The 24,206-nt window shown below is 45.1% G+C and overlaps 1 protein-coding gene across 1 annotated transcript in view; it reads right to left on the reverse strand.

The window, feature by feature from the left end:
- Positions 1-320: 320 nt before the first annotated feature.
- The window catches only part of PLPP5 (phospholipid phosphatase 5), a 45,858-nt gene continuing 21,972 nt past the window's right edge, over positions 321-24,206 (reverse strand). The window contains exons 3-8 of the mRNA XM_069766879.1: positions 20,265-20,373; positions 17,350-17,440; positions 16,965-17,028; positions 12,936-13,060; positions 12,012-12,182; positions 321-1,465 (exon numbers count right to left, since the gene is read on the reverse strand). Coding sequence (XP_069622980.1) covers positions 1,296-1,465; positions 12,012-12,182; positions 12,936-13,060; positions 16,965-17,028; positions 17,350-17,440; positions 20,265-20,373 — 730 coding nt within the window. The 3' untranslated portion in view covers positions 321-1,295. The remainder of the gene's footprint in view (positions 1,466-12,011; positions 12,183-12,935; positions 13,061-16,964; positions 17,029-17,349; positions 17,441-20,264; positions 20,374-24,206) is intronic.

A 24,206-nucleotide genomic window follows, 5' to 3' on the forward strand; every position in this document is an offset into this window, starting at 1 on the left:
AAATGTAAAAAAAAAAAAAAAAAAAAAAAAAAGCCCCACATTTTTTTCAATATTATTTAATTTGTTAAATAAGGCTAAACACCCTTTAACGTCTCATGAAAGGCACTAAAGGGTGATACTTTATTATATGTAGGGGGCTTGTGACATTAAATATCTATAGGACACCTATCCTGTTTATTCTATCTGTATAGACGATTAATACATTAGTTTGAAAACTAGCTTTAGATAACAGAATTACAGAATTTTGTAATTACTAGTTGAGAAATTGCATTGTACTCGCATCAACTTTTCTGGATCAACATCAGATTTTTTTTTTTTTTACACTTTGTGACGTAGCAACGACATCGTTAACGAAATCGTTATGTGTGACAGCGACCAACGATCAGGCCCCTGCTGGGAGATCGTTGGTCGCTGGGGAAAGTCCAGGACTTTATTTCGTCGCTGAATCGGCGAGTTTTTTTTTTTTTTTTTTACATTTACAATGGTAACCATTGTAAACATCATGTTACTAAGCGCGGCCCTGCGCTTAGTAACCCGATGTTTATCCTGGTTACCCGGGGACCGGCAACGTTGGTCGCTGGAGAGCCGTCTGTGTGACAGCTCTCCAGCGACGCTGCAGCGATCGACATCGCTGTCTATATCGCTGCAGCGTCACTTAATGTGACGGTACCTTTAAAATAGACATTACACGCCAGTCTTCCCTAGGGCTGGTTTGAAGACAAAAGGCTGCAGCTCTTGAGGGACTGTAGAGTAAAAAAAAAAACCCTCTTTCACATTGACTGGGGTCCTTCACTTAATAGGTACACGGGACATTCTGCTTTATACGCGTAGAAGGAAAAAAGCAATGTTTCCTTTCCAAGCGGGAAGATCACCTTCTCAGACATACATGGTCCAATATACAGAAGTTGTGCTCAGCATCTGCTTCCAGAACCCATTGCCTTCTCCTGGGAAGACAGGGTTCAATAAAAGTTCTATTTCATAGAAAAAAAAAATATATAAAATAAACTAAGGTTACAAGGTCCCTTCATGATGCCCTAATATAGGCAAACCGAACAAGGTTGAGTGGATGATCCCTTTAAATCCAGCACTGTGATCTAAACACACACGGCCATTGTAACTACAGCCTGATCCGGGTTGATCCCGTCTGGGGCGCCAAAGGACTAGAATATGTGCAAATCCACTATTAATAAACAATAAAAATCAGATTTGCTCCTGAGACAGCCACAGTCACTCCTTGGTACATCAGAAGCAGATGAAAGTCAATAAATAAGGAATGTAAATGTCTCAGCGTGCCCCTATACATCTAGAGTGTACCCCGGGGTGCTCAGCTTCCGCTCCTGAGCCGCCGACACCCGTCCCTTATTCCTGTATGGCTGATGACAGTCTCGGTCTGATAATGGAGGGTAATACTGCCTGTAGCAGAGGTAAGCGAAGAGGAATCCAATAATGGCACCAACCACCACATCTGAAAGAAGAGAAGAAGGAGAACAATGACCCATTAGTGAAACGTACCACAGTGCTATCTTATGGATAAATCACAATTGCTCCCGGGGTTGTCATTAACAGATAAATGGTGGGGCTGCATGAAAAGGTAGAAGAAAACTTGTAAAAAGGTATGAGGCCGGGATCACACATGCAAGAAACACGTCCGTGTCTCGCATGTGAAATCCAAGCTCTGCCGCCGGCACTCCAGAGCGGAGCGTGCGGCTCCATGTGTTGCTATGCGGCCGCACGCTCTGCTCCACAGTGCCGGTGCCAGAGCTTGGATTTTACATGCGAGACACGGACATGTTTCTCGCATTTGTGATCCCGGCCTAAGGCAGGCACTCGCCAATCCTCTGTGGCATTTTCTGAAACATCAGTGTAACCGCACTCGCCAGGCAATGCGGGATGGAGGTGCAGGGCGGCCAGTCGAAGAGTAACCCTGCCCAAAACAGCCATAGCCTTCCTTCACCTCCCGTCCTATGTGGTGTTTTTGTTACACCGCTGTTTGATTAACCCCTTCATGACCCAGCCTATTTTGACCTTAATGACCTGGCCCATTTTTTGCAATTCTGACCAGAGTCCCTTTATGAGGTAATAACTCAAGAACACTGACGGATCCTAGCGATTCGGAGATTGTTTTTTCGTGACATATTGGGCTTCAGGTTAGTGGTAAATATAGGTCGATAATTTTTGCATTTATTTGGCAAAAATGTTGAAAATTTTGCAATTTTCAAATTTTGAATTTTTATTCTGTTAAACCAGAGAGTTATGTGACACAAAATAGTTAATAAATAACACTTCCCACATGTATACTTTACATCAGCACAATTTTGGAAACAATTTTTTGGCTAGGAAATTATAAGGGTTAAAATTTGACCAGCGATTTCTCATTTTTACAAGAAAATTTATAAAACACTTTTTTTTTTTAGAGACCACCTCACATTTGAAGTAAGTTTGAGGGGTCTATATGGCTGAAAATACCCAAAAATGACACCATTCTAAAAACTGCACCCCTCAAGGTACTCAAAACCACATTCAAGAACTTTATTAACCCTTCAGGTGTTTCACAGCAGCAGAAGCAACACGTAAGGAAAAAAAATGAACATTTAACTTTTTAGTCACAAAAATGATCTTTTAGCAACAATTTTTTTATTTTCCCAAGGGTAAAAGGAAAAATTGCACAACAACTTTGAGGGTCTAATTTCTCCTGAGTACACTTATGGCCCATATGTTTGGGTAAACCACTGTTTGCGTGCACATCGGGGCTCAGAAGTGAGGGAGCACCATTTGACTTTTTGAATGCAAGATTGGCTGGAATCAATGGTGGCACCATGTTGCGTTTGGAGACCCCTGATGTGCCTAAACAGTGGAAACTCCTCAATTCTACCTCCAACACTAACCCCAACACACCCCTAATCCTAATCCCAACTGTACCCATAACCCTAATCACAACACACCCTTTAACACCAACCTCAACTATAACCCTAACCACAAGCCTGACCCCAACCCCTACACACCCAACCCTAACCTTAACCCCAATTCCAACCCTAACCTTAATTCCAACCCCAAGGCTGTGTGCACACGATGCAGATTTAGTGCGGATGCGCAGCATTTTTTCCACGCAGAAATGCTGCAGATCCGCAAAGTGATTTACAGTACAATGTAAATCAATAAAAAAAAAAAAATGCTGTGCTAATGGTGCGGAAAATTCCACATGAAAACCGCTGCGGATCAAAAGAAGTAGCATGTCATGTTTGTGTGGATCTGCAGAGTTTCTGAACCATTCCATTATAGAAATCCGCAGTGGTGAAAAACGTATGAAATACGCACAAAATACGCAACAAAAAACATGTCAAATCTGCATAAAAAACTCGTCAAATATGCACCTGCGTTTTCTGCCAGGAGATGCAGATTTTGTGCAGAAAATTCTGCACCCCAATCTGCAACGTGTGCACATAGCCTAACTAGTTCCAATCCTAACCGTAAGGCTATGTGCCCAAGTTGCGGATTCGTGTGCGGATTTTTCCGCACAGTTTTTTTAAAAATCAGCAGGTAAAACGCACTGCGTTTTACTGTGGATTTCCATTGTTTTTGTGCGGATTTCTATTGAGGAACAGGTGTAAAACGCTGCAGAATCCTCACAAAGAATTGGCATGCTGCTGAAAATACAACGCAGCGTTTCCGCGCGGCATTTTTTCACACCATGGGCACAGCAGATTTGGTTTTCCAAAGGTTTACATGGTACTGTAAACGTGATGGAAAACTGACACGAATCTGCAGCAGCCAATCCGCATCGTGTGCACAGAGCCCAATTGCAACCCCAACCCTAATTGCAACCCCAACCCTAGTGGAAAAATAAAAATAAATATATTTTCTTCATTTCATTATTTTCCCTACCTATGGGGGTGATGGGGGCATATTTACTATTGTTATTTTGATCACTGTGATAGAACCTATCAGTGATCAAAATGTACCTGGAATGAATCGGCCGGCAGATTCGGCGAGCGCACTACGCACACCATTTTGGAAGATGGCGGTGCCCATGGAGAAGACGGACGGACACCGAAGCTCGGTAGGTAAGAGGAGGTGAGATCGGACCATGGGTGGGGTGAGATCGGACCTCGGGGAGAGCGGACTGGAGGATAGAGGGGAGCGGATGAGAGCAGAGGACAGGACGGAGGGGAGGAGATCGGTGGCGGTGGCAAATCACGGTCTCCAGCCATGGCTGATGATATTGCAGGATCGGCGATGGCTGGATTGTAATATTTCACTAATTTTCATTGGTGAAATATTACGATTGCTCTGATTGAAAGTGAAAGAAACTGTCACTTTCAACAGCCAATCAGAGCGATCGTAGCCACGGGGGGGGGGGGGGGGGGGGGGGGCAAAGCCACACCCCCCCCCCCCCCTTCCCCAGGCTCAAGTACCACTCCCCCTGCAGGTTGCGTGAAGTTACAGTTAACCTTTCACCCGACTTGCGGGCATGCGATCATTCTGTGATGCAGCATATGCGTCACAGGTCGGATTGGCACAGACTTTCATGACGCATACACTGTGTCACAGGTCGGGAAGGGGTTAAATACCACAGAAAATTGGTGAGTGCCATGATTTTCTTTTTAGACGTTACAATATATCAGATGCAAAAGGACTGAACAGGACAAAGAATTTACTTTGTCTAGTTTAGACCACCCCACTTACCTCTACGGGACCCCAGAAGATAATCTATTACCAGGGAAGCTGACCAGGTCTTGGATGTGGGTGGGTTACACACTGTGAACATTAGTAGTTTGAGAATGGACTGCGACGTCCACATCGGCTGTGGGTCTCTTGCCCCAAATGCAAGTCTCATGGTTCGCCTGGTCAGGAGACCCACGGCCGGTTCAGACATTGCAGTCCTTACCCCGTACCGTGAATGTTGACCAAGTGAGTAATGCATGGATGTTATCGATTCCACACGGAGCGTAGCTCAGAGGTGGGGTCCTGTTGTGAATTCTGTGGCTGAGTTCACTTCTGTGGTCACAAGTGGTATTGCAGTCTCTGGGCTTCCTCCCTCAGGTGTTTTGGTGAGCTCGTTGGCTGCCTTGCTATTTAGCTCCACCTGAGTCTGTCTTCCTTGCTCCTTGTCAATGTTCCAGTGTTGGATCTGAGCTACTGCATCTTTCCTTGGGCCTGCTGCTCTGCTAGATAAGTGCTTCTAGTTTGTTTTCTGTTTTTTCTGTCCAGCTTGCTATTAACTTTTGCTGGAAGCTCTGAGAAGCAAAGGGGTGCACCGCCGTGCTGTTAGTTCGGCACGGTGGGTCTTTTTGCCCCTTTGCGTGGTTTTCGTTTTAGGGTTTTTTGTAGACTGCATAGTTCTCTTTGCTATCCTCGCTCTGTCTAGAATATCGGGCCTCACTTTGCTGAATCTATTTCATTCCTACGTTTGTCTTTTCATCTTGCTAACAGTCATTATATGTGGGGGGCTGCCTATTCCTTTGGGGTATTTCTCTGAGGTAAGTCAGGCTTGTATTTCTATCTTCAGGCTAGTCAGCTCCTCAGGCAGTGCAGAGTTGCATAGGTAGTTGATAGGCGCAATCCACTGCTGCTTATAGTTGTGTGAGGATAGATCAGGTACTGCAGTCTACAGAGATTCCACGTCTCAGAGCTCGTCCTATTGTTTTTGGTTATTGCCAGATCTCTGTATGTGCGCTGATTACTGCACGCTGTGTTGCCTGATTGCCAGCCATAACAGTACAAGGAGCCCTTCAATGATTTCCAATAGAGGGAAAAAAGAAATCCTGACATCATTTTTTTTGTCTTAGCTCTGTCTTTAGTCTTTTTTTTCCCCTAGACATTAGAGTGCTTCAGGACACAGCTGTGGACATGGATATTCAGGCTCTGTGCTCCTCAATGGATAATCTCGTTGTAAATGTACAAAAGATTCAAGATACTATTGATCAGAAATCGATGCTAGAACCAAGAATTCCGATTCCTGATTTGTTTTTTGGTGACAGAACTAAGTTCCTGAGCTTCAGAAATAATTGTAAGCTATTTTTGGCCTTGAAACCTCATTCTTCTGGTAATCCTATTCAACAGGTTTTGATTATTATTTCTTTTTTGCGCGGCGACCCACAGGACTGGGCGTTTTCTCTTGCACCAGGAGATTCTGCATTGAGTAATGTTGATGCATTTTTCCAGGCGCTGGGATTGCTTTACGATGAGCCTAATTCAGTGGATCAAGCTGAGAAAAATCTGCTGGCTTTATGCCAGGGTCAGGATGATGTAGAAGTATATTGTCAGAAATTTAGGAAATGGTCAGTACTCACTCTGTGGAATGAATCTGCACTAGCGGCTTTGTTCAGAAAGGGTCTCTCTGAAGCTCTTAAGGATGTAATGGTGGGATTTCCTATGCCTGCTGGTTTGAATGAGTCTATGTCCTTGGCCATTCAGATCGGTCGTCGCTTGCGCGAGCGTAAATCTGTGCACCATCTGGCGGTATTGTCTGAGAGTAAGCCTGAGCCTATGCAGTGCGACAGGACTATGACTAAAGTAGAACGGCACGAACACAGACGTCTGAACAGACTGTGTTTCTATTGTGGTGATTCTACTCATGCTATTTCTAATTGTCCTAAACGCACTAGGCGGTTCGATAGCTCTGCCGTTATTGGTACTGTACAGTCCAAATTCCTTTTGTCCATTACCTTAATGTGCTCTTTGTCATCATATTCTGTCATGGCGTTTGTGGATTCAGGCGCTGCCCTGAATCTGATGGATTTGGATTATGCTAAACGTTGTGGATTTTTCTTGGAGCCTTTGCGGTGTCCTATTCCGTTGAGAGGAATTGATGCTACACCTTTGGCCAAGAATAAGCCTCAGTACTGGGCCCAGCTGACCATGTGCATGGCTCCTGCACATCAGGAAGTTATTCGCTTTTTGGTACTGCATAATTTGCATGATGTGGTCGTGTTGGGGTTGCCATGGCTACAAACCCATAATCCAGTATTGGATTGGAACTCTATGTCGGTAACCAGCTGGGGTTGTCAGGGAGTACATGGTGATGTTCCATTTTTGTCTATTTCGTCATCCATTCCTTCTGACATCCCAGAGTTCTTGTCGGACTTTCAGGATGTATTTGAAGAGTCCAAGTCTGATGCCCTACCTCCGCATAGGAATTGTGATTGTGCTATCGATTTGATTCCTGGTAGTAAATTCCCTAAGGGTCGTTTATTTAATTTGTCCGTACCTGAACACACCGCTATGCGCAGTTATGTGAAGGAGTCCCTGGAGAAGGGACATATTCGCCCATCGTCGTCACCATTGGGAGCAGGGTTCTTTTTTGTAGCCAAGAAGGATGGTTCGCTAAGACCGTGTATTGATTACCGCCTTCTTAATAAGATCACTGTTAAGTTTCAGTATCCCTTGCCATTGATTTCTGACTTGTTTGCTCGGATTAAGGGGGCTAGTTGGTTTACTAAGATTGATCTTCGTGGTGCGTATAATCTGGTGAGAATCAGGCAGGGAGATGAATGGAAAACGGCATTTAATACGCCCGAGGGTCATTTTGAGTATCTGGTGATGCCGTTCGGACTTGCCAATGCTCCATCTGTTTTTCAGTCTTTTATGCATGACATTTTCCGTGAGTATCTGGATAAATTCTTGATTGTTTACTTGGATGACATTTTGATCTTCTCAGATGATTGGGAGTCTCATGTGAAGCAAGTCAGAATGGTTTTCCAGGTACTGCGTGCTAATTCCTTGTTCGTGAAGGGATCAAAGTGTCTCTTCGGTGTGCAGAAAGTTTCATTTTTGGGGTTCATCTTTTCCCCTTCTACTATCGAGATGGATCCGGTTAAGGTTCAGGCCATCCAGGATTGGACTCAGCCGACATCTCTAAAAAGTCTGCAGAAATTCCTGGGCTTTGCTAATTTTTATCGTCGCTTCATCTGTAATTTTTCTAGCATTGCCAGACCATTGACCGATTTGACCAAGAAGGGTGCTGATTTGGTTAATTGGTCTTCTGCTGCCGTGGAAGCTTTTCAGGAGTTGAAGCGTCGTTTTTGCTGTGCCCCTGTGTTGTGTCAACCTGATGTTTCTCTTCCGTTCCAGGTCGAGGTTGATGCTTCTGAGATTGGTGCAGGGGCGGTTTTGTCACAGAGAGGTTCTGGTTGCTCAGTGTTCAAACCATGTGCTTTCTTTTCCAGGAAATTTTCTGCTGCTGAGCGTAATTATGATGTGGGCAACCGAGAGTTGCTGGCCATGAAGTGGGCATTCGAGGAGTGGCGTCATTGGCTTGAGGGTGCTAAGCATCGCGTGGTGGTTTTGACTGATCATAAGAACCTTACTTATCTTGAGTCTGCCAAGCGCTTGAATCCTAGACAGGCCCGTTGGCCCGTTGGTGGCTCTAAAAATGTGAAGGCGGATGCTCTGTCTAGGAGTTTTGTGCCCGACTCTCCGGGGTTATCTGAGCCGGCGAGTATCCTCAAGGAAGGAGTCATTGTGTCTGCCATCTCCCCTGATTTGCGGAGAGTGTTGCAGAAATTTCAGGCTAATAAACCTGATCGTTGTCCGGCCGAGAAACTGTTCGTCCCTGATAGGTGGACTAGTAAAGTTATCTCTGAACTTCATTGTTCGGTGCTGGCCGGTCATCCAGGAATCTTTGGTACCAGGGAGTTGGTTGCTAGATCCTTCTGGTGGCCATCTGTCACGGGATGTGCGTGCTTTTGTGCAGTCCTGTGGAATTTGTGCTAGGGCTAAGCCCTGCTGTTCACGTGCCAGTGGGTTGCTTTTGCCCTTGCCGGTCCCGAAGAGGCCTTGGACACATTTCGATGGATTTCATTTCTGACCTTCCCGTTTCTCAAAAAATGTCGGTCATTTGGGTGGTCTGTGATCGCTTTTCTAAAATGGTCCATCTGGTGCCCTTGGTTAAATTGCCTTCCTCCTCTGATTTGGTGCCTTTGTTCTTCCAGCATGTGGTTCGTTTACATGGCATTCCTGAGAATATTGTTTCTGACAGAGGTTCCCAGTTTGTCTCGAGGTTCTGGCGAGCCTTTTGTGGTAGGATGGGCATTGACCTATCTTTTTCCTCGGCCTTCCATCCTCAGACTAATGGCCAGACCGAACGAACCAATCAGACCTTGGAAACATATCTGAGATGTTTTGTTTCCGCTGACCAGGATGATTGGGTGTCATTTTTGCCGTTGGCTGAGTTCGCCCTTAATAATCGGGCCAGCTCGGCTACCTTGGTCTCTCCATTTTTCTGCAATTCTGGGTTCCATCCTCGTTTCTCTTCAGGACAGGTTGAGTCTTCGGACTGTCCTGGTGTGGATTATGTGGTGGACAGGTTGCAGCAGATCTGGACTCAGGTAGTGGACAATTTGACCTTGTCCCAGGAGAAGGCTCAGCTTTTCGCTAATCGCAGACGCCGTGTGGGACCCCGACTTCGTGTTGGGGATCTGGTTTGGTTATCTTCTCGTCATATACCTATGAAGGTTTCCTCTCCTAAATTTAAACCTCGTTTTATTGGTCCGTATAGGATTTCTGAGATTCTCAATCCGGTGTCTTTTCGTCTGACCCTCCCAGACTCCTTTTCCATACATAATGTATTCCATAGGTCGTTGTTGAGGAGATACGTGGCACCTATGGTTCCATCTGTGGAGCCTCCTGCCCCTGTTTTGGTGGAGGGGGAATTGGAGTATATTGTGGAGAAGATTTTGGATTCTCGTGTCTCTAGACGGAAACTCCAGTATCTGGTCAAATGGAAGGGTTATGCTCAGGAAGATAATTCCTGGGTTTTTGCCTCTGATGTCCATGCCCCAGATCTTGTTCGTGCCTTTCATGTGGCTCATCCTGGTCGGCCTGGGGGTTCTGGTGAGGGTTCGGTGACCCCCTCCTCAAGGGGGGGGTACTGTTGTGAATTCTGTGGCTGAGTTCACTTCTGTGGTCACAAGTGGTATTGCAGTCTCTGGGCTTCCTCCCTCAGGTGTTTTGGTGAGCTCGTTGGCTGCCTTGCTATTTAGCTCCACCTGAGTCTGTCTTCCTTGCTCCTTGTCAATGTTCCAGTGTTGGATCTGAGCTACTGCATCTTTCCTTGGGCCTGCTGCTCTGCTAGATAAGTGCTTCTAGTTTGTTTTCTGTTTTTTCTGTCCAGCTTGCTATTAACTTTTGCTGGAAGCTCTGAGAAGCAAAGGGGTGCACCGCCGTGCTGTTAGTTCGGCACGGTGGGTCTTTTTGCCCCTTTGCGTGGTTTTCGTTTTAGGGTTTTTTGTAGACTGCATAGTTCTCTTTGCTATCCTCGCTCTGTCTAGAATATCGGGCCTCACTTTGCTGAATCTATTTCATTCCTACGTTTGTCTTTTCATCTTGCTAACAGTCATTATATGTGGGGGGCTGCCTATTCCTTTGGGGTATTTCTCTGAGGTAAGTCAGGCTTGTATTTCTATCTTCAGGCTAGTCAGCTCCTCAGGCAGTGCAGAGTTGCATAGGTAGTTGATAGGCGCAATCCACTGCTGCTTATAGTTGTGTGAGGATAGATCAGGTACTGCAGTCTACAGAGATTCCACGTCTCAGAGCTCGTCCTATTGTTTTTGGTTATTGCCAGATCTCTGTATGTGCGCTGATTACTGCACGCTGTGTTGCCTGATTGCCAGCCATAACAGGGTCCCTAGCACAGGCAACATAAGCTTTTACCTAAACTTTTCCAATTTCTTAGGGTGGTCTTATATGTAACTGTAAGAACCACAGAGTCATCAGAGAAGTCATGGTAGTCACACTGTAAACTCACTAATATGTCTGAAGACAGGACAAGTTGTCATCTCAAGCCCCTCGTCTTCTAGATTCTGCACATCCTCGGTAAAGCTTGTTCCATTTGCTCAGGTTTCATAGGTGCACTGCACATAGGCCAGAAGCCACTGCCAGGAGCATCCAACTTCACAGAGCACACAAATTTGGATAGTCTTGAGATGACATATTCCACCCTCAGGAATGTCAGAGGCTGAATGGACAGCTTTAACGGCAAAGCCACCATGGCTTCTGCCCAGAAGCTCCACATTCTTGACTCCTCCAAGATTATTTATTTACTGTACAAATTGTAACTCCTGCCATTACATCCAAGGACACATTTGGGAAGCTTTAAAAAGGCAATGGGACTCCGATGCCAAGGGACTACCTTCTCAACTCCTGCAAGGCAGTTTGTATATAGTGTGCAATGCTAACACAGATTTCAGAAAAGGTTCGTCATACTATTACATATAAAGATGGCAGCACGTTAATAAAGCTCAAACTACTGTCCGCTGCAGGTGTCTAAAGGGCAGAAGGAACCACTGGAAATCCAGACCTTGAATGCAGAGGATATGGACAAGGAAAACGAGTGTGAACCTAATGGCAAAAAGTACTGTGTCACCTACAGGGGCTTTAATATCCCGCTCTACTTCCATAGACATCAATATGGAGTTGGTTCCCTTTACAGATATAAGGGCTTCCTCTCATCTGGGAAGGTTTTCTATAAGATTTTAGTGATGCATCTGGGAATTTTTACCCTTTCATCCAGAAGAGCACTTCGGAGGTCAGACCCTGAGGTTGAAGGTGAAGCCGGGCTCGATCTCAGTTTTAGTTGATCCCAAAGGTGTTGGATGGGGCAGAGGTCGGGATCTGTGTAGCCGGTCATGTTCTTCCACCAAACTCACCCCAACCATGCCTTTATGGACCTTGTGTAATGGGCAGTCATGGGTAATAGAAAAGGGCAATGTTGGAAGATAAAATTGCCCATAATATTGCTTCAGCAGAAGAGAAGATTTTTTTCACTGGAACTAAAAAGCCTTGGCCACTCCCCGAACCACCATCCCATATCTTTATCCCTCCTCCAAACTGGACAGACGGCACATTGCATTCAGGCAACGTTCTGGCATTTGCCAAACCCAGACTCATCCAAGTGAATGAAAAGTCTGAAATCACTAAAGTGTGTACCAATACTTCTGTCCATACAGTGTACCCATTATGCAGAAAGCTCTTCAGCTTAATCTGAGCACTTATAGCCACGCCAATGTCCTTACCCTGCCAGTGGTGCTTGTAGTCACAGGTCCGGGACAGAGCAATGGAGGCAGCACACAGAAGAGGAAATAGGAAGCTGCACAGTCTCCAGGAATGTCCACGACCACCATGGGAAAAGCTTCCAAGCTTCCCAGCTATGTACAGGGCAGTAAAGCCCAGCCCTGCAAAGGCAACTGGATGAAAGAAAAGAGATGAACGTGAGAAAGTGTGAATTGTAAGAGACCAGCCTACAGCTCAGGTCATGGCTCCTAGCCTGACCAACACCAATATTCGGGATGTCAATTGATCTCTGGATAGTGTATAATATATATTTTATATCAGAGATATTGCTGTTCTATAGTTGCGGACACATCCACCCAATGCGTCCAGTGCAGGTGAGGACACAGCGCCTCTAGCATTCCCCATTGCTAATTCTCTATTTGCTAAGACAGAAAAAAAATTACATGGTATCCATAATAAATAAACTAATAAAAAACAAAGAAAAACAAAACCTGGTGAGTGTGGTTGGTTGGCGAGTGTGGTTGGTTGGCGAGTGTGGTTGGTTGGAGAGTGTGGTTGGTTGGAGAGTGTGGTTGGTTGGTTGGCTGGAGAGTGTGATTGGTTGGTTGGCTGGAGAGTGTGATTGGTTGGTTGGCTGGAGAGTGTGGTTGGTTGGTTGGCTGGAGAGTGTGGTTGGTTGGTTGGCGAGTGTGCTTTATTGGTTGGCGAGTGTGGTTTATATCTACACACACACACAACCACTGTACGTCAACATTGGGGAATATATCAGACCCCATATATACCTCTAGCCAGAGGGTTATTTATTGAAAACCATAAATATCCAGCCTGCTCTATTAAAACAGGATAGCCATGGATAGGGAAATGGCACAAACAAAGATACTTGAAGCCATTATTTTATATAGCGTAGAAGGAGGCAGTGCGCTCACATGAGGAATGGCCACTGGGAAAACTTTTTCTTCCTTCAATCACAGTTTCTAGGTCTCCTGTACAATCGAGCCCTGGTGACTCTCGACCATCGGGAAAGCAGCGGAAGAAGAAGTCCGGACGGGGCCTAAAAAAAAAAAAAATAAAAAAATAATTTCTCTAGCCAAAACAATATTCTCAATCTTAAGACTTCCCCTTAAAAAGAGAACGTTACAAAAATTTTCCTCTATGATTGTGGCTGCAGAGCAGAATATTTATTTTTCCCCTAATTTACACCTCCATTGCAAAAATATTAGCAAGCAAAGTATTTGGCAACTAAGGAGTTAACAAAAGTTAAGTCCAAATGGGTGTTAATAGATAGCAACTCCTACAGGGAGAAAACCCACTTGGACTTTAAAAATAAAAACAAAAAAAAACAAACTTAAGGGAAGGTGCCGCGTTTTAATATTGTAAGAAAAAAAAAAAAAAACACCTCTTTAATTCCTTATTTTTATAAGTTATTTTCAAGTGCATAGTATTTATTGTTTTTTTTTTATTCATTTTTTTTTTCTGCCACTGGGCACCGCCATTTTGATTTGCAGGACTGTAAGTGTAGCTGCACGACACTTACAGTCTTCACATACGGCTGCCCTGGACATAGACATCTGCAGTCGGGAGGCGACCCCATAGCTAGTAATGCATTATAAGCTTCTCTCTGCTCGGATGTGGCCACGCCCCCTGGGCTGTCTCCACATCACAGCAGAGGCAGGAGATCGGCGCCATCTTGCTTCAGCCACAGTGGAGTGTACCTGAGCTCCACTGTGACTGAGAGCCGTGCTGTTGGAGGAGCAGCTCCATCTGTCTCCCCTCACACTCAGCGGCCATTCCCTGTCCTCTGCTGCCTGGTGTGTGGCTGAATCTCTAGAATCGCTAGAGAGTCTGAAGTGCTGGGGTCTGATGTTCTCTTATCAGGAGCTGCAGAGAGGTAACAGAGGGGGATGGGGGAGGCTCTGTGCTGCTCACCTCATACTGCAGCTCCTCACAGGACATCACACCCTGCATCCATCACTATACTGTGCTGAGCCGTGTATCTAATCCTCTCCTGTGTGATAGTGTCTGCTGAGCCGTGTATCTAATCCTCTCCTGTGTGATAGTGTCTGCTGGCCCCTGTATCTAATCCTATCCTGTGCTGACCTGTGTATCTAATCCTGTGGAATACTGTCTGGTGAGCCGTGTATCTAATCCTCTCCTGTGTGATACTGTCTGGTGAGCCGTGTATCTAATCCTATCCTGTGCTGACCTGTGTATCTAATCCTCCTGTGGAATAGTGACTGCTGAGCCGTGTATCTAATCCTCTCCTGTGTGATACTGTCTGGTGAGCCGTGTATCTAATCCTATCCTGTGCTGACCTGTGTATCTAATCCTCCTGTGGAATACTGACTGCTGAGCCGTGTATCTAATCCTCTCCTGTGTGATACTGTCTGGTGAACCGTGTATCTAATCCTCTCCTATGCACTCCTCTCCCCCCTGCATATCTTTCCCCATTGCACACACAACTCAATGCGTGCGATAACAGGAGCTGCGGGCATCATGCTGTATTATGGCATTATGTGAGATCTATATGACGGTATGTGATCTGTATGGTGGTATTATGCTCGATCAGTATTGTGAGAATTATATGGTGGTATTGTGTGTGATCTATATGGCGGTATTATATGAAAACACTGGCAGCATTATGTGTGATCTATATGGCGGTATTATGTGAGAACACTATGGCAGTATTATGTGTGATCTATATGGTGGTATGTGAGAACACTGGCGGTATTATGTGTGATCTATATGGCGGTATGTGAGAACACTGGCGGTATTATGTGTGATCTATATGGTGGTATTATGTGAGAACTGTATGACAGTATTGTGTGATCTATTTGATAGTATTTTGTGTGATCTATATGGCGGTATTATGCGAGAACACTATGGCAGTATTATCTTCAGAAAGCGGACCCATTCTATGGTGGTTCTGGCTGAGCACCTGCACGTGGGTCTGGGGTAATAGAGGGGACAGCATGACCTCCAGTTAGGTGCAGTCAGGGCTGGTGAGGCAGCTGAAGAGAGGGGTCTCATTTTTATCGTTACTATATGGCTACATTTCCTTCCCAGCGTCACCCCGGACTGCGCCTGTCACCTCGCTTTCACACATTGCCAGGACAGGATGGAGAAGACAGGATCTGAGGAGGGGAATGGGGTCTGCATGCAAAGTCTGGATCAGAACAGGCCATCAATCCGCAGAAATGTTTCCTGGATTTCTGTGGAGCAGACGGTCCATCCATGTGTATAAAAGACAGCGCTCTATGTACAATCCCTGGCTGCTCCGCACACCAAACAGGGGGCCCCTATAGACCAGCACACTGCTCTCCTGAAATACTCTGTGCTGCTGTCACCCTGCTCCCTCCACCACACATCTCCCAGAATCCTTGCTGCCTGCCATCCTCGGTGACTGTCTACTTGTCAGTATAAGGCTGCTTTCACACTAGCATCGGTACGGGCCTTTCGCAGTGCGTCGTACCGATGCATGCTGTGAAAGAAATGTCCGACGTGGGCAGCGGAAGCAGTCTTACGACGCTTCCGCTGCCCCATTGTAAGGTCTGGGGAGGATGGGGCGGAATTTCTGCCGTGCATGTGCGGTCGAAAATGGTGGACTCGATGCACAAACGTTACATGTAACTTTTTTTGTGGCGGCGGTCCACCAAAACATGACGCAACCGTCGCACGACAGTTACGACGTGTGGCAATACGTCGCAATGCGTCGGTAATGTTAGTCTATGGGGAAAAAACGCATCCTGCAGACAACTTTGCAGGATGCGTTTTTTTCTCCTGAATGACGCATTGCAACGTACAGCCAACAACGCTAGTGTGAAAGTAGCCTAAGGCTGCCGTCACCACACTATCATTATTTGGTTTGTATTTTACCTCAGTATTTGTAGCCAAAACCAGGAGTGGGTGATAAATACAGAAGTGGTGCATATGTTTCTATTATACTTTTCCTCTAATTGTTCCACTCCTGGTTTTGGCTACAAATACTGAGGTAAAATACTGACCAAATACTGATAGTGTGACGGCAGCCATACTCTGCAGTCACCAACAAAATGGCTGCTCACTGGGTTCCTGAATATCATCCTCTCTAATCCCTTAGCAAACACCCATAAGGAGAGGAGAGGAGACATCACACACGTCAGCAGACTCTGCCCATAATTACTGCAGTGCAGTAATGTGAGCTAGTTGTACACTAGGTTTTTCTCTGTGTCTGTACTGCTACATACTGGTTCATGCAGCTTTACATGAACACCTGAGCCTTACACTATAGCTGGTCCGAATAACTAAAGCAATTGTTACCATCCACCTCTCGTGTCTCCCCTTTTCCCCATAGTTTGTAAGCTTGCGAGCAGGGCCCTCACTCCTCCTGGTATCTGTTTTGAACTGTATTTCTGTTATGCTGTAATGTCTATTGTCTGTACAAGTCCCCTCTATAATTTGTAAAGCGCTGCGGAATATGTTGGCGCTATATAAATAAAATTATTATTATTATCATTATTATGAAATTTCAGCAGCTGCTCCCCCTAGTGTTGAAAAGTGGAAATTCCAAAACTTTTCAAATTATTTTTCATATTTTACTAAATTATAAACAAATGATAATATTTTTTTAAGAAAATGTAATCATTAATTCTTTACATTTTTACAATTTCTGAAAATTTTTTTTTTGATGGCACCTTCCCTTTTAAAGGCAAATTATTTTTTACATAAATTAACCCCCTCTCCTCCCCCACAGGTTGTTTCTGATCTTGCAACTAGGCCCTACTAAAGTTAACGGTGCTGAGCTACAATATCTTTCACATAGCCAGGTGACAAGGTCACCAAGAACACAGCCATGTTTTTGTAAATCGTGGACAACCCCTCTAAATGCCACAATACCCAGTGTTCTTGGTGTATATACAGTGCCTGCACACAGACCAGATTCGTATGAAGAACCGGTACCTCGGCCGGACGGCACTCACCTTCCAACTATCAGCTTTATTGTATTGGTGAAGATGCCATTCAGACCAAGGGAGAGGCTGGCAGCTGCGGGAACACAAGACCGTTAGATACAAAACGCGTCAGTCCTCTGTGGGTGTAAGGTGAAAAAATAACATTCTGTGCAGCATAATTAGGGCAGGGTCTTTTTACTAGTGATCAGAGGGGCTAGAAAACGCCCCATCTGGGCATTAAATTAAATGGACACCTGTAAAGCTTCATTTTCCATGTTGTGTTGGGGACAACTGAAAAATAAAGTTAGCAATTTTTCCTTTGTTGGTCATGCATTTACCCAGTTAGTAATTTTTTTTTATAATTAAATTTGTTAAACTTTAAGGCTATTGTTTACAATCTGAATGCTTAGATTACCAAATATGGCTTCTCTAGAATCTGTAAGGTCCGCTCTCCGGCAAAGACGCGCTAGGACCACAACACAAATGGGAGTCATGAAAGAAATCAGCTAGAGAAGTAGGGAGACAAAAAAAAAAATTAAAAAAAAATTAATATACAAGACAAACAATTTGATTTTGGTGCACACAATATGCACAAAAATATACGCCACTTTTGCCCAAAATGAAATTACATTCTGTAAAAGGCGTTAATGCAGTGAATGATTGGGGGGGGGGGGGGGGGGAAGGTACTGATGGAAGGGAGTAAAGGTACTGTCACACTAGACGATATCGCTAGCGATCCGTGACGTTGCAGCGTCCTGGCTAGCGATATCGTCCAGTGTGACACGCAGCAGCGATCAGGCCCCTGCTGTGATGTCGCTGGTCGGGGAAGAAAGTCCAGAACTTTGTTTCGTCGCTGGCTCTCCCGCTGACATCGCTGAATCGGCGTGCGACACCGATTCAGCGAGGTCTTCGCTGGTAACCAGGGTAAATATCGGGTTACTAAGCGCAGGGCCGCGCTTAGTAACCCGATGTTTACCCTGTTTACCATCGTTAAAGTAAAAAAAACAACCACTACATACTTACCTACCGCTGTCTGTCCCCGGCGCTGTGCTTCTCTGCACTGGCTGTGAGCACAGCGGCCGGAAAGCAGAGCGGTGACGTCACCGCTCTGCTTTCCGGCTGCCTGGCGCAAAAAATCAGCATAAAATCCGCACCTGCATTTTCAGCAACGTGTGCACATAGCCTAAGACTGAAGGATCAGACTACACACCATGTTTGTAGTCTGTTACCATGGAGAAGCATAGCACAACAGCAGGGAACACAGAAATTAGGATTTTTCATGAACACTTTCCACACATCCCTAACTTTCAGTTTTTGGCTTGCTGCAAGAAAAAAAAAAAAAGTCCAAATCCAAGGTCATGTGCACTTGTTAAATATTAGGTCAGTATTTTACCTCAACAATTGTAAACCAAAATCAGTGGGTGATGGATACAGAAGTGGTGACAGGTTTCTATTATACTTGGATTGTTCCACTCCTGATTTTGCTTATAAATAATGAGGTGAAAACAAATACACAACATGTGAACGTGGCCTTAGTGTTACACACTTTCCCCTGCTCCAAGCGATATATATCAGAAATTAGCCCAAGTCTGACACTCCATTAGGCTACAAGTAAATCATAATACCCCATAAAACTATTTTTATTAGAAAATAATTAAAATACCACCAACCTGTGGTAATCCCAAATACACAAAACACACCGTGAACAAACTGGTATGAAGAACTAGTATTCCTACACTGATACCTGGACTGGTACCTGCCTATCTGCGGGGGTTGGCGCCCTAGGGGGGACGTTGTGGTGCCCCCACTCCATGACGGCTGGCCCTAAGGTCCCTACCGAACCCCATTGACAACCCAGGGTCCCTCTACCCAATAGTATAGCTGAAGGAACCCCTGTCCACTAAACATAGATCAATAGGGTTCAGTAGGGACCTTAGGGCCAGCCGTCGTGGAGTGGGGCGCCACAACGTTCCCCCTAGGGCGCCAACCCCCACAGATAGGCAGGTACCAGTCCAGGTATCAGTGTAGGAATACTAGTTCTTCATACCAGTTTGTTCACGGTGTGTTTTGTGTATTTGGGATTACCACAGGTTGGTGGTATTTTAATTATTTTCTAATAAAAATAGTTTTATGGGGCATTATATGATTTACTACTTGAATGGTTACCCTTGTCCAATATTGTTTATTTGATTAGTTAACTCCATTAGGCTACAACCCACCATTTATAAGAGGTGTGCTGAATAGAACGTAGTACGTCTTACTTCAACAGAACCAAGTGCAAGACTAATGTGTGACACGAAAACCAAGAGTACATTCCCCCTATCGTATATCTGAGAAGACACCTTGCAGCTTTCCATATTGCTGTGCCCATAAAATATTGTAGGCCAGGTAACAATGCCTGCCCAGCAGTTACTAGCACAGAAGGAAACGTCCCAGGAACTAAACAGTGTCCATACACCAACTTCAATCACACAGCGCTTTGACCCAAACATGAGGTATCGAATGTCTAAAATCAGACCAAGAGAAAATTTAAAAATACGAAATAAAATAGTAGATGGCAAAGTGAAGTTGTAAAGTGCCCTAGATTTTGACGTGGCGTTCATTACTACAGTGGAGCAAAAACATTAACAAGACCCCCGGTGTAGCCGCCACATCTATGGCTGTCAGATCACCACATGGGGCATCATGGCGGTGTGATGCACACATGACGTGGAGAAGACCTACTGATCAGAAGAGGTGGTGGGGATGCCACAGGTAGCACAAGGATCACTCTGCTTTGGTTGCCAGTCACAGGCTACCGATGTGGCCGCTGGACTACCGTCCTGCAAGTCTTTTTGTTCAATTCTAGTGTAAAGTAGTCCAGCCAAAGGGTGGTGAATAGAAGAGAAAAACAACCAAAATAGGTCTATCAAGATGTGACAAATTGTTCATATGACGAGTGTCACGGTAATATGTTTGGCACAATTTTTGCCAGTTTTGTACAGATTATTAAGAAGATTCGAAAGACCCTGGTTCAGTGGCCACTGGACCAGAGTCCTGCAAACCTCCTCCTACCTTTAACCACAGCACATCTTATGATTAGCAAGCCCTGAAGACATCAGGCATCAAGACATCATACAGAAGAAAAGAAGAACCGGGAATTCCGGCAGGTAGAAGGTTTGCATGCCCTAGCTGGCAGCCATGGAATACTGTCATGACCTCTGGACCTGGGTCAAGTGAATGTTTTTGATCTCGAACATCTTGGAGTTTTATGCAATCTAAATTTAGGACATCAAGAAATCTTCAAAGTCCAAAGGATTGGCCAGTAGCCTCAAACTAAAAACCACGTACAAACATGCTGTTAGTGGGCACCCGATCAGCCGTTACGTAGGGATTTCTGTACAGCCACATCTCTTCTGGCTGTATAACTCGCTGGAACGGATGCAGCATTTCTGTTATCCTATTGACAAAAGAAAAAAAAGAATAGTGACAAGCTGGTACTTGGGTTTTTCAGACATGGCTAATATTACCAAAAATGCAAGAGATGAAAATCTGCGATTGGCAGCAGGACCAAAGCGAAACAATGGGGGGAGATGCGGCCAACAAGACATTCACCCAGGAGTGGAAAACTAAATATTACATGGAGGCCATAAATGGTGGTCCATAAGGACTGCTCTCGTCCCCCAGAACTGGAACAAACTTTGTTCTGGTTCAAGGAGATGGACTGTCCCCCTCTAATAAGGTCCCCAAGCCCTAGCGCAGCAAATGGACAGTATGGTGATCTCTCTGAAAAAGGGTTCATGTACATGTGGTCAGACTCCGAAAAAGCCGAGACTGGACGAGCTATTTACATGTTTCACATAGATGTGAATGGCATTTATAGCAATTCTAGAAGAATTAAGGGGATCAATCCCACTAAGCTGAGACCAGGAATAAAGTAGGGACTGAGACCCCGATTCTACAAGTGTCATTAACTGGACTGCTAAGTGCAGATTTCATAAAATGTTTTTAATCAGGGGATGATCACTAGATGACTAATTGCCCTGCTTCCAGGTAGCCCAGCCACGCCCCCCACCTGTGACTGGCTTTATGTACACTGTGCATAGGCAGAATGCAGCTAATCAGTGGTGTGGGCGGGGTTATACAGCTCAGCATTCAGAGAGCCGCTACATCTGCAGCAGAGAAAAACTAATTTTTAATCCAGAGTGCAGCACCCAGTAAGGCAAGTGACATCGCAGGAAGCAGGGCCTCTGCTCCCAAATCATACTGCTCTCAGATGGAGCAGCAAAAACCTTGTCACAGATTCCCTTTAAAGCTCAGCCATTGATGGCCATTTCCATACTCCTGGAAAAAGACAAGGGCTGACTACATTTACAAGCAACTTTTTTGTTCTGTGATGTCATGGTGACATGGTGTCATAGTGACCGTGAAAAGAAAAAAGAAACAAACATAGAACCCCCACTATATATATATATGTATATCATGTTTACTGCACCAGACTACCTTCATGGTGGGGATAATTGGCATTAATGTCGCAGAAAAGGATAGATATAACATTATCCTTTTGTGACAATGCCAGTTAATCAATTTCCCGGAGTGCTTCTTTAAAGGTTATAAAAATAGACAAAAATCATAATACTGTATTTTTTGGACTATAAGAGACCATAAGACACACCTAAGTTTTAGAGGAGGAAATTAGGGGGGGGAGAAAAAAAAAAAACCATGGTCAATGTATTTAATATCCCCTATCCTGGTAAATATGGTCCCCTCATCCCCATCCTTGTAGGAATGGTTCCCCTCATCCCCATCCTAGTATGCATGGCCTCATCCCTATCCTGGTATACAGGGACCCCATCTCATCCTAGTATGCAGGGCTCCCCCTTCCCCATAGTGTCTTAGTATGCATGGGCCCCATCCCTATTTTAGTATGATTGGCCCCAATCCCAGGCTTGGTATGCATGGCCCCAGCCTTATAATTGGCCCTCACCCCCATCCTGAAATGCATGCCCCCCTCCGAAAACAAACAAAAATTTTTACACTTCCATTCCTGGCACTCCCTCGCAGCATCTTGTTCCAGTGTTCCTGCCATGCGCTGCTCACAAGCAGAGCACAGCTGCCAGAATACTCACTGCTCTGTACGCCGGGACTGTGCGCTGAGAGAAGTGAGTATTCATTGCTCTTCAGTAGAGCGCACAGTGTCAGCCGCTGGCTTCCTGCTGCCGGGAGGTCAGGTGTGCCGCAACTAAAGAGAAATGAATATTCACCTTTGGGCGTGGAGAGAGGAGAATATTCATTTCTCTTAATTAGCAGCACACATGACCGCCGGCAGTAGCAGGAAGCCATCGGCTGGCTCTGTGCGCGCTACTGAAGAGCAATGAATACTCACTGCTCTGTGCGCACAGTCCCGGCGTGCAGAGCAGTGAGTATTCTGGCAGCTGTTCTCTGCTTGTGAGCGGCGCATGACGTTCCTGCCATGTGTTGCCTACAAGCATAAAGCAGCTGCTGGCATCTGAACAAGATGCTGAGAGGGAGCGCTAGGAAGGCAAGTGTAAAGTGTAATTTTTTATTTATTTTTTTCTCTGATGGGGCCATATACAAGGATGGGGCCATGCATTCCAGGACCAGGGTTGGGGGCCAATCATACCAAGACACTAATAAAGAGAAATAAATATTCATTGCCCTCCACACCCATGGCTGGGGAATGCAGTGAATATTCATTTCTCTTTAGCAGTAGGAACATGAGTAAGCCGCAGCCGCTGGTTCCAGCCTCCTGTGACCCGTTCACCAATGCCGCTACCCCACCTCAGCCAGAGCCGCTACATCCGGACTACAAGACGCACCCCCATTTTTCTCCACATTTTTGGAGGTAAAATGTGCATCTTTATAGGGTAAATCTCTTTACTCATTAATAGGGGAACAAGACCCAAGATTAAAAACAAACATTAAAAAAGCGTGGAAGATTTAGGGTATGCACATGCTGCGGATCTGCAGCGGATTGACCGCTGCAGATTCGCAGCAGTTTTCCATGCGTTTATAGTACCATGTATACCTATGGAAAACAAAATGCGCAGTGCACACGCTGCGGAAAAAACCATGCGGAAACGTAGCATTGTTTATTCCGCAGCATGTCAATTCTTTGTGCGGATTCCGCAGCGGTTTACACCTGCTCCATAATAGGAATCCGCAGGTGAAATCCACACAAAAACGAGGAAAATCCATGGAAATTCTGCCGTAAATCCGCAGTGCGGATTTACCAAAAATCAGTCCGGAAAAATCTGCAGGGTGTGCACATAGCCAAAGACAGATTTCTCAATGCATCACTATAAATATACAATGGCAGCAATTCATGCAAGACGACCGGTTAGTAAAGCATAGTAAATAATTAATAGTTAAGAGGATAAAAGACTATTCATCATTTTGTGTACAGTTTTTATTATTTTTGCCTCCATGTCAGATAAGATGTGTGGTGATTAGTGGGTATCCTGCCAATTATACGGAAAATGGCCTGAACTAACTGAAAAAAAGTCACACTGGCAGAGAAGCCGCTAGAACCTTGCATAAACAGTACCTGTGACTGACATTGTGGTACCTGAGAAGTCCCCATCTCTGACACGTTACCCACAGCAGTTCCTTCGTCGATTTGGTGCCATTGTACTATATTTATTGTGATTGGCTGCATAAGACATTTGGGCACCACACTATTGCTGGTTGCGTTTACATACATAAAGTATTATTCCTTTTCTTGTGCATTGTGGTTCACTCATTTAAGAGTTAAAAATTACATAAAAAAAAAAAAACCACACCCATGTTTTGGTACCGATGGCCAACAAGCTCAGAGGGGTGATGGTCAGTTGTCTTCAATGCATATGCTGCAGGTGATGAGATCCCATTGTGGTGGCTGCAGGCAGAGCAGACCATTTGTGGCAGATGTGCTACTACATTTCTTATGTGCCTACTGCAGGGTCACCAATTCTTATTTTTATCCTAGGTTGTGTTTGTTAACGGCCACAGTGTGAATGTGATGCTACACATTTCACTTCTACGAAAATCGGTGTGCCAGCCCAATTTTTCCATTTTGCTTTAGTTCCTTGTTTTCGTTTGCGCTTCAGTTTCTTGTACTGAACACATTTTGGGGAGGAACCACTCCCCATTGGGCTGTACACCTTGTTTGTTTAGCTTTCCAGAGGCAGATTCAAAACAGTTGGGTCCAAGTCCTGCTCTGGCTCTTCACCCCTAGTCTATTTTGAGGGGTGCAGGCATAGTGGCATAGATGTGAGATACTAGAGGTAAGGA

This window comes from Ranitomeya imitator, chromosome 4, assembly GCF_032444005.1.
Source record: "Ranitomeya imitator isolate aRanImi1 chromosome 4, aRanImi1.pri, whole genome shotgun sequence".
In the NCBI taxonomy this organism is placed as follows: Eukaryota; Metazoa; Chordata; class Amphibia; order Anura; family Dendrobatidae; genus Ranitomeya; species Ranitomeya imitator.